General features: G+C 43.5%; 1 protein-coding gene across 1 annotated transcript in view; it reads right to left on the bottom strand.

Moving 5' to 3' along the window:
* LOXHD1 (lipoxygenase homology PLAT domains 1) overlaps positions 1-15,325 on the bottom strand; it is a 113,993-nt gene that overhangs the window by 75,974 nt on the left and 22,694 nt on the right. Inside the window, exons 11-14 of the mRNA XM_078616987.1 lie at positions 15,132-15,218; positions 9,748-9,883; positions 6,995-7,149; positions 2,882-3,042 (exon numbers count right to left, since the gene is read on the bottom strand). Coding sequence (XP_078473113.1) covers positions 2,882-3,042; positions 6,995-7,149; positions 9,748-9,883; positions 15,132-15,218 — 539 coding nt within the window. The remainder of the gene's footprint in view (positions 1-2,881; positions 3,043-6,994; positions 7,150-9,747; positions 9,884-15,131; positions 15,219-15,325) is intronic.

Here is a 15,325-nt window from a genome sequence, read left to right as displayed (position 1 = left end):
GAATTGCAGGCAGTGTTCAGCTGCTGCTTAGAGCCCTGGTCAGTGGTGTAAATTCCTCTTTCTTATAACAGGGGCGAATCTATCGTTGGATAACCACTGTTAACTTCCCTACAACAAAGTGGTACCCATTTTATGGACCTTGGAGGGATGATGGGCTGAGTTAACCTCCCAACCGGCATTTTCAACTCGCGACTTTCCCATTTCGATCCACGCTCCCTCCCACTGAGCAGCCTGGTTGGTTATAGATGTGGCTAATCATGACTACAACTATAAAGTGCTGTTTATTAAAGCACTTGATATCAACCAAATTAGGACTGATAAGAGAGAAATGCCTATGATGTGCGACAGCGTTGGACGTATTCAGACTAACCGACTTTTTTCATCTGAACTGGAATCACGATGGTGTATTCAGTTTAGCGTATGCATCAGACCATTGACCTATGTCATACATAAGCAATGTTTAATGAAACTAAAGATAATTAATTACCTTTAAACTGGCACCCCATGTGCATTATTAGGCTGATTTAGAATGTGAGGTTGCTGAATTTGTTGAACTGCCACTCCCCCCCCCCCCACACCGTCCCCATGTCAAGATACTCACAGCAATCTGGTACATTTCTACAGGGCAATTACCAACGTATGCTACGGACATTTAAACGAACGCATCATTGATTTCAAGAGTGAGCCATCGTGCTCATGCGAGACCAAAGTCTCAACAACAACAAAATGACAACTGTTATGACGCTATAACTTTTTCCATCACTGTCTCGTTTGAAAGAGATTTTACGGAAGTCATCTGGTTCTCACATGGTCGTATGCAAGACACTGACTCGAGCTTGTAGATACACACCCATTTTACGTGACACGGGCTGTCCAGCATGAGTTTGAAGTTTCATTAAGAATAACAACAAAAAACACATCACTCGATTCATCATCAACACATTAAAGCTGTGATACCAATATAAAGATCCTGACCATAACTTTAAATGCTTGTTTTCGAACTAACAAAGTCTCAAACCTGTGCAAGACATTCCAAGACACACAGCCAATAGGGGCGTAAGGATCCGTCAATTCTGCTATCAAAATGTATTGTTACTCTCACGGTGCATGTGTAAAGAGCGACTTCCGAGACACGACGTGCAGAGGGCTCCTTATTAATGTCTCACACTTTACAGGCACAATCACTGAGCGACATATACACTGGGCTACGTATAGCTGACCCACTCATACATACAGCTCCATCGCCGGCGTCTAACTATATAGCTGGCTGACAGCGGCGACGATGATGGGAGCCGTACAGTGGATCGGCCATATGACAGCGAAGACCCCCAGGACAGCCCCGAACCTCCGGTCACGTCCCCCTTATATACTCCTGGGTGTGGCCAGGCCTCGCCTCCGGCCACGCCCCCTTCCAGAACCTTCGAGCAGGTTCCCGGAGCTTCCCGACTGATCCCCATCTCTGACCTTTAGCCCAATTACTCCCCCCTTATTGTTGGCTATTACGTAACGCACCCATACCCGTAATTATTCCTCCTGGTCAACAGATGGCACCCTGTCACTACACATGCATAATGTTCACATGGTGCATGCATACCATTCACTGCATGAGAATCAATTATTTCCCATTCGTATACGTTGTATCACTGCGAGGGACGTCCCCTTTGGTGTGTTCCTTCCTTTGGCCGCTACTCCATTGTTAACCCTGACGACCGTCCCTATGAGCGACATGTCCTGCATAGCTTCAGGTTGTGTGCAGGAGCCGGATGGATTGTTACATTGCATGATTGATTATCATGGTTTTGGCTGATGAGCATGATCATTTGAATATTATTGCATCACATGATCTCATTATTATCTATTCTTGCATATGATGGAAATATGTTCAGGAGCTAAATTCCAATGTCGATGTCTGCTAGCTACAAGAAGGGCTTCAGGAGAGGGTTTGTGTAGTTTTGCTTCTCCACCTTTGAAGGAGCGCAGACTACAGTAGTTTACTATATCGTCCATCTCATAAAAGTGCTGCATTCGAATTATGACAATTTAGTCGCAAGAGAATGACCTCCTAAAAGTCTAACAGCCAAGGTGCTTTTCTTCAACATATTAGCTATTTAGGGTTGCCTTTTCCTTCAATTTCATAAACTTGATAGGTAATAATAAAAAAAACACTCAGAAGACAACACTGTTTCCCGAAACACAAACAGTACCGATGGAACACGTGGGTAAGTATGCCGGAGTGAGGACACAAGGAGTCTGCTCTGGCTCCATCGGTAACTCAAGGAAACCCTATTTTTTTTTCATAATTTTTTCCTCGACAACATGTATTATTTTTTTCGTTCACAGTTTCCATTCATCGTCTTGAGATGTGATCAGATTAAGACGACGTGCACGAACATGAATCGTTTTTGTTGTTGTGCTCGGGCACTGGAAGTACAACGGTCAAGGTGTGACTAATGGTTAGCAGGCGCGCGTCACCTGTCGCAGGGGAACTCTACCTTGAGATGTGATCACGTTTAGATGATGTAAACATTTGAATTGTTTTCATTGTTGTGCTCAGCACTGGAAGTACAACCGGTCAAGGCTCGACCAGCGGTTTCCCGGGAACACGTCACCTGCTGCAGGAGAACTCAACCTTGAGATGTGATCACGTTTAGATGATGTAAACATTTGAATTGTTTTCATTGTTGCGCTCAGCACTGGAAGTACAACTGGTCAAGGCGCGACCAGCGGTTTCCCGGCACACGTCACCTGTCGTAGGAGAACTCATCCTTGAGATGTGATCACGTTAAGATGACGTAAACATTTGAGTTGTTTTCATTGTTGTGCTCAGCACTGGAAATACAACCGGTCAAGGCGCGACCAGCGGTTTGCCGGCACACGTCACCTGTTGCAGGGGAACTCCACCTCCTCGGCGTTGACGGCGTCCATCTCTTTCACCATGATCTTGTCGAGGAACCAGCCCGAGCTGCCGCCCCGGCCATCGTGCCCAATGCGCACGCGTGTCACGCGCTTCAGCGTCACGCACTCAATCACAAACTCATCCACCTGTGGGACAGCCACACAAATCAGACTTTTGGGGCAAGTGATGTTAGCGAGTAGCAGCTATGACGGTTGCCACGGCACACGGAGGGTGTGGGTAGCTAGCACCATGCCTTGCCGCCTTTGTCTCCCGAGTAGCGGTTTTCACACATCACACCAGGTACTCGAGGCTGAGTCGATCGAGGAGAAACCCAGGACCGGTTCAGATAATCATCACTGTTGTTGGTTGATGCCTCCCCCCCCCACACACACTTTTAGACTGTGCCAGATTGAAGAGATCTTACAAAACAGCCACGTTTGTGGTCTGAGTAAAGACTCAATAAAACGGTACTTGACCCAAAGTTAAACCAAAATCATAAGAAAAATTTACAGCACTTCTGTTATTAACGCTGGACAGATGGGTTGGTGGGACTGCCAGGGGATAATAGTTTTGCTGAACATGGTGCCTGAGAAGATTGGTGATGCGTTCAGGAACACATCTTGTCATAAACATTACCATTAAGACGACAAAATGTACACATGATCTTAATATTGCGTACTGAGTTTATATTATTTAGTTCAACTCAAACACCTTCTTGCTATAAACAGATCAATCAAAGCCCCATTCTCAGATATCTTGAACAGTGTTTTGCCATGTTTAACAGGCAGGAATAAAAGTGCGTACATTGAAATGATTTACAATCGATGTCACTGTATTAAAATGGTTTGCTATGGCACTGGAAGAGCATAAAATGTAATTCTGTTTTTTTTTTTATTTCAGGCCTTTAAAAGAGAACTATGTCCAACTGCTGGACATGATACTGAAACACACATCCAAAAATAAAGTCAGTAAAAATTAAACGTAATCAGTAGCTAATTGACCTACAAAGCCTTATCAAGTGTAAATGTCCACACAGTATTATATTCAAACCAGAGAGAAAACTACTTCATAATGAAGTTCGATAATAATTCGAGTCATATCATAACCGAGGATTACATTTCAATGTTAAAAACTCATTCGTAATTAAAATACTAATACATAATAAGAATATCAATGAAGGCAGTCGGGTTGCCCGCGGATCGTTCTCTAACCACCGAATCATCTTCCAAGGTTACATTCTCGCAAACGTCCAACAATGGCCCAAGCTTGCCGTCTGCCTTAGGGTGGACATCAAAGGTGTGGGAAGAAGCACCACACCGTCTTGTGTGGGTGTCAGAGACCAAATCCCAGGATGTCTGTTTTTTGTTTCGCCGCACCGCTGTCGAATGTTACGTACTTTAATCCGTTACACACTTTATCAGATTTACACCTTGCACGTACAGATGCGGTGTTTGTGCGATCCTGTTTCTAATCCCATATAAATCACATTGGTACTGCACAGCATGGCAGGGTTGCTCCCTTTTTTTCAGAGCAATATGACTGTAATATGTTAGATAATGACCAAGCACTCTTTGGTTCTTTCGGTAAAGTCACGTAGAAATAAATTAAATCAAATCACGACGCTTCGGGCGCAACACAAGTGCCTGTCATCAGGTGGAAACAACTACAGTAATAATCAAATTGCTGAAATGGGCAAAAGGAGGCCGCTTGTGACAAAAACACTCTTTGGTTATTTCGGTAAAGTCGAAAGAAATAAAATAATAATAGAATACGCCGTTTCGATTGCAACACAAGTAACCATCATCAGGTACAAATGAATGAGAAAACAAACATAGTAAACTTGGAAATAGAATGCAATTCAACACAGAGAGTCGGCCAACGCAACAGTCAATACCCCACCTGGTTGATCACGTTCTTCCAAAGATTGCTAAATTTGAGAGAGAGACAAACATAGACACGCGGAGACACAAAGACACACACTCACACAGAGACAAATAGAGAGAGACACACAGTGTGTGAGAGACACACAGTGAGAGACACAGTGTGTGTGTGTCTCTCTCTGTTTGTCTCTGTGTAAGTCTCTCTGCTTGTGGGTCCGTCTGTGTGTCTCCGTGTCTATGTTTTGTCTCTCTCTCAAATTTAGCAATCTTTGGAAGAACTTAAACAACCAGGAGGGGTGTTGACTGTTGTGTTGGCCGACTCTCTGTGTTGTATTGCATTATATTTCATAGTTTACTATGTTTGTTTTCTCATGCATTTGTACCTGATGATGGTTGTGTTGCAATCGAAATGTCGTATTCTATTATTATTGAATTTAATTTCTTTCTACGCGACTTTACCGAAAGAACCAAAGAGTAATTCCTGCAGTCACGAAAGCTTCGAATATAGTTTAATGACCAAGCAATTCTGCGTCTTACATTATTATTCGCCCTGATTTCACCTGCTTGCTAATCCGATAAGACTTGCACGGTTGTGACATGTTTATTTCTGTATGTGTTGGCTGCACCGTGTTGTTCTATGTTTTATTCTTAGGTTTTTTCGGTAAAGTCACGTAGGTAAAATATCAAAATTAATGAAAATAAAATAAAACAAAAATCACGACTTTTCGGAGGCAACACATCAGGTGGGACCGTCACAGCCGAATTAGCTAATTCGGCTGTGACGGTCCCACCTGATGACGGAGACTTGTGTTGCCTCCGAAACGTCGTGATTTTTGTTTTATTTTATTTTATTTTCATTAATTTTGATATTTTACCTACGTGACTTTACCGAAAAAAACCTAAGAATATGATTCCTTGCAGTCACGAAAGCTTCAAATCTAGTCCTATGTTTTGTTTTTACCTATATTGTGTAAAAAAAACCCTACATAATTTTTTTGTTCAAGTACCCATAAATTAACTGGAGAAATTTTCAATAAACATCCTCATGATACAACCAAATACCAAATCGTGGATAAGGGAACGCATTAAAAAAACGGGAAGCTGAGCGACAGGAAAGTCGACATCCTCGTGTAAGTGACTACATCTTTGTTACACGTATCGGATGTGGGAGGAGCAGTGTTGCAGTGGTAAGCGAACTGCGCCATGAACCCGATGACCTGCCTTCAATTCCAGACCACGGCTAACATCAGTGGCGAGCGATATCTGAATGGGTTTCGGTCCCCAGCTTTACCAACCCACATTGACCGGTACGATTAAGTATTATGGTTAACCAAGTTATATGATTGAAGAGGTGTGTGAGAGGCTTCCATACAGCAGTGGATTGACCAAGGGCTGTTGATTGTCGGATGTGCTGCAGCAGAATGAATGTTTAGGGCGGCTACTTAACGCAGGGATTGTGGATGTGTTCGACGCCATGCTGCAGAGGTTGATGGTTCAAATCGGGAAGGTTGCCCTGGTTAATACTGTCGGTATATGAAGCATTTTTCGGCGGCATTTGCTTTTCAGTGGACACTAAAGATCCCGTTATTTTATTCGAAACGAGTATGCCATTGTGTGCCCGCATCATGGTACAATTTTACTAAATTTGAAAATGATTCGCAAAATTACTCAATTGGGATTACACATAACAGCAATCATCGCCCCCTACTGGCAGACTAATGTCTACTTGCAGGCCACCGCTGAATCACCTTGTGCCACACAGGAAGAGCTACCCTGGTGGATGCTTTTCGAATGTTTGAGATGAAACTAGACAATGAAACTAATGTTTATTTTTTATTTGACCAGGTAGGGCCCACTGAGCTGTATAGCGCTTTTTCACAAGCAATCTGGCCACAATTGATAGCTCAACAAAATGGCTTATCATGTGGAAATGTATAGCAGCCAAATGCTCTAAACGCATGTTTCTAAATGTGGAGGAAAAAACTGGAGGACCTGAAGAAAAATCCACGCTCCCACGGGGTGAGAAAAATGCAAACTCCAAACATACAACAGGCGTCAGGGTCAGGATCGAACCCGGTATACCAAGGGAGGTAGTAAACATCTCGCCACCGTGGCGCCCATGATATGTGACGTAAGGGGCTTTTAGTTGCTGAGGCACTTAAGCCCCATCCAAGCAAAAGGTTATCACAGATGATTATAAGCGGAGTTGCATGCTCACGTTTCCTCTCTCAAACTTGTTGACGTTGTTGCGGCTGGTGTAGAGCATACGGTCGCCCGTGTCGCCCTGCTCCCCATAGAGACACACGAACACGTTGGCATCCGTGCCGCCGCCCCCGTGTTTCCCCGTGTGGATCGTCACCAGGTACTTGACCACTGCACGCAGCAGATCCAGAGTGGCACAGTTGTCAATCTGTGCTCCACGCACGGTGAGCTGGGTGATGCCAAGTCCAAGGTTCTGATGCATCTCAGGGCGCCGATTATGAAAATTATGATGATGAGGAGGATGATAATGAGAGTATGATGGAAATAGCTAAGACAGTGGCGATCATGATGATGGTGATCAAGATCAAGGCATTACTACCATTAAACAGCCAAATCACACCGAATTCAAATGATATCATCTGATATCAGAAGATAAGCAGGTGTGAACCTGGCTAGTACTTGAATGGGAGACTGCCAGGTGATGTATACTCAGGCTGCAAGATGACCAAGAGATGGTAAGAAAAAAAAGTATTATTTAATATATATGTGCATAGGATTGAGTGTTACCTACTCATATGCATGGGTTGTATTCTGGTACTGCAGTTTCCTCTCACTTGCTAAAACACTGATCAATGGAACTGGCCAAGCATCCGAATGCAGGTCACCTTTAAAATAAATGTGACATCTCAGTGAAGCTTTCCTGAGTAAATAAAGGGCATCATTATTATGAGTAGTAGTAATGCGACTGATGCCATCACATCTTACAATTACTTCCTTTCATCTTCTGCCAGATTTTATTCTGCCACATCACACACCTGACCTTAAAGATATGCTCTTAAAGCGTCACCCCGCTCTGAGGCTCAGATCTCTCTCGCCATCACCGACCTCTGCGTGCCACTGCAGTGCTCATCTCTGTGACCTGCCCGAAACACCCTGTGCATGTACCCCTCCCTCTGGGTGCACACCAACTACGCACTCCACCTTTTGTGTTGTAGTAAAGCGTTCTGATCTACGCAGGATGTAGTTGTCACTTCTACAGAGGTGTTTCATGTAAGCAAAGGGACTTTGAAGAATGTTGCAACCATTGGTGCTTGTTACTGAAAAGCCCCAAGAGAAAAAAATAATTCAGTGAACCTAGGATTTTGGTGAAAATGTCATCAGGAATGAGGCATCGCCCTGGTACGTGTTAGACCATGGGTTGGCAACCTGCGGTCCCACAGCCGAATGCGACTCTTTAAGCACTACTTCATGACGTAATTTATTGAGGACCACCGCCTTGTAATCACACGCCTTGTGGCTCTTGAAATATTGAGTTTTTGTTTCCGAATTCGAAAAAATGGCTCTTTTTGTTATTCCGGTTGCCGACTCCTGTATTAGGACGTATCATGTGATCAAGAAGGGAAGAGAGTTAGTGCAGTCCTGGCTGGAGGGCCAAAACCAAGAACATCTCGTATTTGAGGAAGCCTCTGCGTCACCGATACTCCTTTTCCACTGGCACATCCGAGGCCGAGCCAGCGTGGGTGGTTTTCTATTGGCTAATTGCCGAGTCAGAACCAAAGAATATAACACGTTGGCCTTATGAGACATCTCAATTTGGCTCAGGACCAAAGCTGTGCCAATTGGGCAAGGGTATTTAAAATCATTTTTATTTGGTCATTGCGAGTGACTTTTCAGTCAGTACGATGTGAGGAAGCGTCACAACTGCGTCATGTGCATGCGACTCGGCTCAGCTACCGCAGCAGAAGAAAGCAACCTGGCCCCCAGCTCGGCTCGGAAGTGCGGCGTAAGAGAAGTAAAGGAAAACTGTTCTGCCCCACGGCAGATATGGGGGTGTGGTTACACAGGACCTTCCTGATATGGTGTTGAGTTTGGTCATGTGACCAGGAAGTTACGATTTAAGGTTCTTTAAGCCACAAGGCAAGGGTGTCAGCCATTACACAGAGTACACAATGGAGACACAATTAGCATCTCAGTGAAGACGGGTGCATCTGTTCATTGTGGGATTTTAAAAATCATTGTCTGTAAGTTCGTTTATGTTCTTATAATACTGGGAATGCTGTTATAATGTTAGGATCGCCGTTATAATGCTGTAAATGCCTTTATGATGCTGTTAAATTGTTATGATAAATGAGGCCTAGTTAACAACAAAGCCTGGCACTTGTGAATGTTATTTGTAGTTGGATAAGTCGAGCCAGACTTGTGTCCATGTAACTTTAATGCGATCTTGAGAGCAAGGATGAATAAGTATCTCATCCACAGTTCAGTGTTATATGCAGCACTCTACATTTCAGCTGCAGTATGGTGATTACACAAAGTGACCTTATTTAACACAGTAGTTTATTCTCTTGTTGTATAGCTATTCAGTGCTAATGTAGGTGCCTGGTCCATCCAGGACCTATTGTTGAGATTCATGTTATCTAAGACAATGTTATGATGCTCCAGTGTTCATTCATTGTATTGATATTGCATGCATTAACATATGCTGTATTTTGTGCTGTGTTTTCCCATTAGTTTTACCTCGTTTCAGTCATTAAATACGTTGGAGTCGGATGTTCACCCTGGCGCTGAAGGTTTATTGATTGTGAGGTTAACTACTCGGATAGTGGTGCAAAGCAGGGCACAGCGAGGCCGAGACAAAAACTGAAATGTGGTTAACTTTGCGAGAGAAATCCACTGTCGTGTTAATGCTAACACACATTTATTGAACAACAAAAAAACTACCTTCTGTCTCTTTACTTTTTGGAACACCGTCGAATTAAGAACCCTTACCGGGCTGTGGCTCTTCAACCATCTCCCCCTCTGAAGAGAGCTCGCGCACGGTGAAGCCATCTTCCTCGTTGGCGTCGAGCCAGCGGCCGCACATGAAGGAGTACTTCTCCTTGGTGAAGTACTTGAGCAGGGTCACCTGGAGCAGGGGGAATGCGTGGGCACACACAATAAAGAACCCCCGTGTAGCCTTGACAGACTGTTGGGCCAAGTGCTGTTAGCGAAGGTCAGTAAAGCACGCGAGGTGGTGGGTGGCCAGCACCACGCCCAGCCGCCTTTGTCTGCCTAGTACTTATTTTATGCTGAGTCAACCTACACAAGCACACATGCACACACACGAGCTCCGTTAAAGTAAAATATAAATGAAGCAACAATACGTTTTTACTCTGTAGGCAGCTGAGGAATATAGTGCATCTGGGAGTAAGTCCAACCGAGGAGAGGCAGCGATGATTTTAGCTCATGTGCAGCAGGTGCTAAGTCGATCGTTGCATCACACAACTTTGAGAGATGGTGACGAATTGGGGAGGCCTTCTTCCAGCAATGGATTGATCATGGCTGATGCTGAAGATACCTAGGAAGTTCACTATGCATCCCTAGAAAAATCGCGTGTGGAAATTAGCTTTTTGCAAGAGTGTTGGCCTGAGTGAGCAGTATCATCTCATCATCAGCAGCATCAATGCTCTATCCACTGCTGGATGACGCACTCCCCACGTCGTTGTTATCCCTCATGGTTCTGCGATTCCACCATCCATATCTCTCCTGTGCGAGGGCTGATCTCATTGTCCCATCTCCATGGTGAGGTATCGATCATGAAATGTCATGCTGAAGAGGAAGGAGAAAAAGCTCATTGTTGTAAACTTCTGGGAAACTTTCAACAAGATGGCGAAAAGTGTCCGCATATTTTGTTGAAACTATTCACCATCATTGGCTCCACTCTAACAACGCCATTTTAGGCCATTGCATATGTTCAGCATAATCAGTGGTAGAGAGGTTGCTTTTTTGTGTGGAACCAGCCACAAATGACTGCGATTATTCTGGCAGAAAGTGGCCAAATGATGGATCGATATAGCTACACGAATTGGGCCCAAAGAGCCTTTCTGTACATCCGAGCATTGTGGCTCAGATGCACATTTCCACTGCCACCCTTGAGCCAGTATATAATCGAAATTCCAATTTTTTTTTGGTGGAAGCCAGTCCCTCAGTAGGCCAACATGGTGGGATGATAGACTGAATGAATCCCCAAATCATTTACATGCATCTGGAATATTTGCTTTGTGAATCCAGCACTATAACCACAAGCACCACCAAGGCGACAATGTTTGACCAAAATGCGATGAATGTTACATGTGCATTCACGTTATATATGAACAATGGATCTCTGTCACTGGACCAGCAATTAGCCCAAGAGAATGGAGAAAAAAACACACAGGCCAGGTGATCATGATAAGGGTCAAGGGGTCAATAAGGCTAATGCCAACAATGCCGCCACTCCTCACTGCTTGCTTTCTTCTTTATGCCAGTTCCATTACCTATTGTATAGTCGACAACTGAGCTTAAAGATCCACCCTTATATAGACGAGAGATGATAAGAAAATACAATTCGATGGTGTCACATGGTCAGAGAGCTATCACAAGTGTCCCCTGTTCAGTTTCAGTCTGCACTGAGCGGGCATCACCGAGATACTGGGTCAAATATGGACAGCCACCCATGGTTCAACCAAGTTTTCAGGTGTGAATTATTGAGAGTCTCAGCCTGGTTTGAAAACGCACAATGTTAAATTGGGATTTTCAATTAATTCAGCATAATCCAGGAGTGAGGGAATATGAAATAAGTTTGTTTTGGTGTGCAGGGAATATTTAAAAAGTGCACCACCCAACGTGAATAAGATGTCTTTTTAAATAACCCCTAGAAGTATTGCAGCTCCATGACTTAACTTTTTGTTCATCAGGCAATGTTATACTAACTGCGGTGAGAGTTCCAAATGGGCATTTCTTTGTCGCATAACATGAGGCTGTTATCAGGAATGGGATACGTTTGGGGAAGAAACATAAATCAAAATGCTGTATTCATATCAGCAGCTCTGCATTAGATTGTTCAGACTGTAGATTTAGAGAAGAGACATCTTGAAATTGTCCAAGTTCCTGCTCCATTTACTGATGAAACAATTATCTCTTGTGCACCATTTCATGGTTCATAAAGAGACTGAACAGAACGATAATGAAAACAAAGTAAACATGTCTGCCAGTTGAAGTGAACATGGGGCCACGCCTGACAGCTCTAAGTCAGTGGTGGGTATTTCACATTCCTACGGCGTTTTCAGTTTCTCCACAGGACAAGCGCCGTTTTTCTCTGCTCGCAAAGTGTTGCTTATTGTATCAGCTCGAGAGAGATGATGAGCTGAATCAAAACCTGACGGGAACTTGAAATCATGACCTTTTAAAAGGGCCAATTGCTCCGCCAGCGTTACAGCACCCCTCGAAGTACTGCAGACTATAAAGTAAGAGTGAACATGACAAGATGGGATATGCAAAAATAAAAAAGCATGAGGTGTGAGTAAGCCTGACTTAGCTGCCCCAAAACGTTAGCATTACCCCAAGTCTGATGGCAAAAAAAAACCTGGTTTGGGTTCACTAGACTTTCCGCAAATGAGCATTCAATTTTAAAAATGGACAATTTGTGTTGTTCTTAAGTAAAAGCCCCGTGGCGTCTCCATTGGGGAGAAGTGCTTAAGCAATGCCTGTGTGACTCTGTTAATTCCTCTGCTGGGGTTTTACAGCAGTTGACTATCCTGACACATCCCTATAGATCAGTGCCCGCCAAGTTAAATGAGGCGTGCTTAGCCAAATTGTCTGTTGCAGTGCACCAAGGCATGCCGGTATCACTCTTACTGTGTGTATGCATGTGTGCTTTGTGTGTGCTTTGTGTCTGTGTGCGCGTGTGCGAGTTAATGCGCATGTTAGTAGGGTTGTATTTAATCAAATGCCATTGCTTTAATGTGAATGCATTTAAATTCGAACAATTCCGAATGCACCTGCGCATATCAGCTGGAGTCATTGTAATGTAACCATAATAATGATAATTACACTGAACATGTATTGTGCCTTTTGTTGCAATGCAATTCTAGGCAATTTAAGCGATAAAAACACAGCACTTTATGTACATGAGCTCACACACACACACACAGTCAGTGCATGCGAGTCATAAAAACAACGAACTTGACTTAAATGTACACAGTAATTACCGTCCGAATGCCGTACATTACACGTGCGCGCACACGGCACACGCAGTAGCCACACGTGCCTGCAGCACGAGGGGCTATGAGAACATCGCACTGCACAACGCCTCCCGTTGCAGTGAGACCACATTGACAGCGACGAGGAATGCGCTCACGTGTAGCTGTCAGGCTTGCATGAGTGGAAAACTAATCAGCAGGGGAAGCAGTGTGGTAATAATGCATCACGTGAAATATGGAGAAAGAGAGACATTTTTAAAATAGTAATTGGTTACTGCAGCCTCCCGCAAATTGCATTGAGGCTTGATTGCGTGGCCAGGCAAAGGCGTTCTGAAAGTGTTGCGGGCCAAAATATGACACTGATGCATCCCATTAAAACAATTATTTAGAAGAGCTTATTTACATTTCGAAATCGCTAATGCAGCGGTCAACTAAAACATAGCAGCTTGTTGAATAATGTTCGTGCCCTGGCATTTCAGAGTGCCTCACGAGTGCCGAGACCAACATACATATTCCTTGCCATCATTGATCATAATCTATATGCAGTGTCTATCTAAAATATAGAGGACTGTGCTGGCAGCGAGCGATGTAGAAACAGAGAGTGTAAATACCGTACTCTTAGTTCTTTCGGTAAAGTCACGTAGGTAAAAAATGAAATAAAAATTAATAAAAAATAAAATAATAAAATCACGACGTTTCGGAGGCAACACAAGTCTCCATCATCAGGTCGGACCGTCACAGCCAGATTTGCTGCAAATATTACATCTTGATGCAGCAAATCTGGCTGTGACTCCCACCTGATGACGGAGACTTGTGTTGCCTCCGAAACGTCGTGATTTTATTATTTTATTTTTTATTAATTTTTATTTCATTTTTTACCTACGTGACTTTACCGAAAGAACTAAGAGTATGAATCCTTGCAGTCACGAATGCTTCAAATATAGAATGTAAATACCGTGTCACCATCGTCATTTACAATGGTGCAGCTCGCCGGCACTTCGATGATCCACCTTGAGTCCGGAGTCACATTTTTTCATCTCATTTCACCATCTAAATTGTATTGTTTCTCATCCTGTTTGCACAGTTTGATTCACTCCGTTAACCTAAATATAACGGCGGCATGTAATTTGCATGCAAAGGTAGAGACATTATTAATTATAGATTTTTATTTACATGCACAATTTGATGCGCGTATTGTGAGCATCTCATCTAGAGGATGGGGATGGCTTGGGGAGGCCATTGTACGGCAGTGGATTGATCATGGCTGATTCAAATTATGATCGTGAGCATAAAAAAAAACTATACTGAATCGATTAATATATCCATCGTCACATGCTCACTGACAGACGTGACGTGCTGTCTGAAACACATTTAAATACAAAAGATAATACCGCTCTGGGAAAGTGACTTCTTTAGAAAAAAAGGCTGATAGGCCTTGCACTAAAAAGGGCCATTTCCCCCAAAGCATTATTTTAGTATGTGTTTTTATATTTTCAGTCATAATGCAGTGGTTGACTGATGTTCGCCAAATATTTTCAGCCTTTTCTTCAGTGTTACTCTGTTGTGCACATCGACATGGCTGGGTGATTCGGTTCGAGCATGCGTCTGACAATTAGGAGGCTATGAGTTCAACTACCATCAGAAGGTCGCCCATAATCTCTATTCGGCCAATAAATGAGCATCACAGTGTAAGCAATTATCAGTTGTTTGTACTGAGCAAGTAGGCACATTTATACATCCGCTCATTAATTCAAGAGGCTTTACTCGGCAATTTACTTTTCAGGTAATTATTCACACTTTTCAGGAAATGTCATATTTAGTTAAATATTACATTTAAAAAAATCTAAGTCACAGTATTCCCATGCTCATCTCTGGAGCATCTCTGTTGGCAGTCCCGAGCCAGTGATGACATTTCCACATTCCTATGGCAAGGTCAGCATTGGAAACAGGTTGGCCACTGTTGATGTTCCGCTGAACGGTAGGCATTTGTCTTGATCCACAGATGGACGATGAGCTGAATTTGCTCCTGACAGGAATTTAAACTAAACAACCTCCTAACTGTGCAGTGAGAGTTCTACGAATGTGGTGGCTTCTTTGTTGGGTGCACATGGCAGCCTGGGCTAGGCATTAATGTCAGTCGTGCCGATGCCTCACCTTTTGCAGATGCCAGCCCCCAAAAGGTGCACGGCTGTCGTGCCAGATACGTATTTTGAACAGGAAGCCAATGTCTGGCAATTCAATCTGGAAATAAATGTTAAAACACGCACACACATATGTAAAGTACAACGTCACATGTCCGACTATCACATTTTTGTGCTGACCAATAAACCGCTTATACCCAGTGCAGT

Source organism: Lampetra planeri, chromosome 3 (assembly GCF_965212315.1).
Source record: "Lampetra planeri chromosome 3, kcLamPlan1.2.h2, whole genome shotgun sequence".
In the NCBI taxonomy this organism is placed as follows: domain Eukaryota; kingdom Metazoa; phylum Chordata; class Hyperoartia; order Petromyzontiformes; family Petromyzontidae; genus Lampetra; species Lampetra planeri.
The sequence above is the reverse complement of the archived record's forward strand: the minus strand, read 5'-3'. Positions and strand labels throughout refer to the sequence as shown.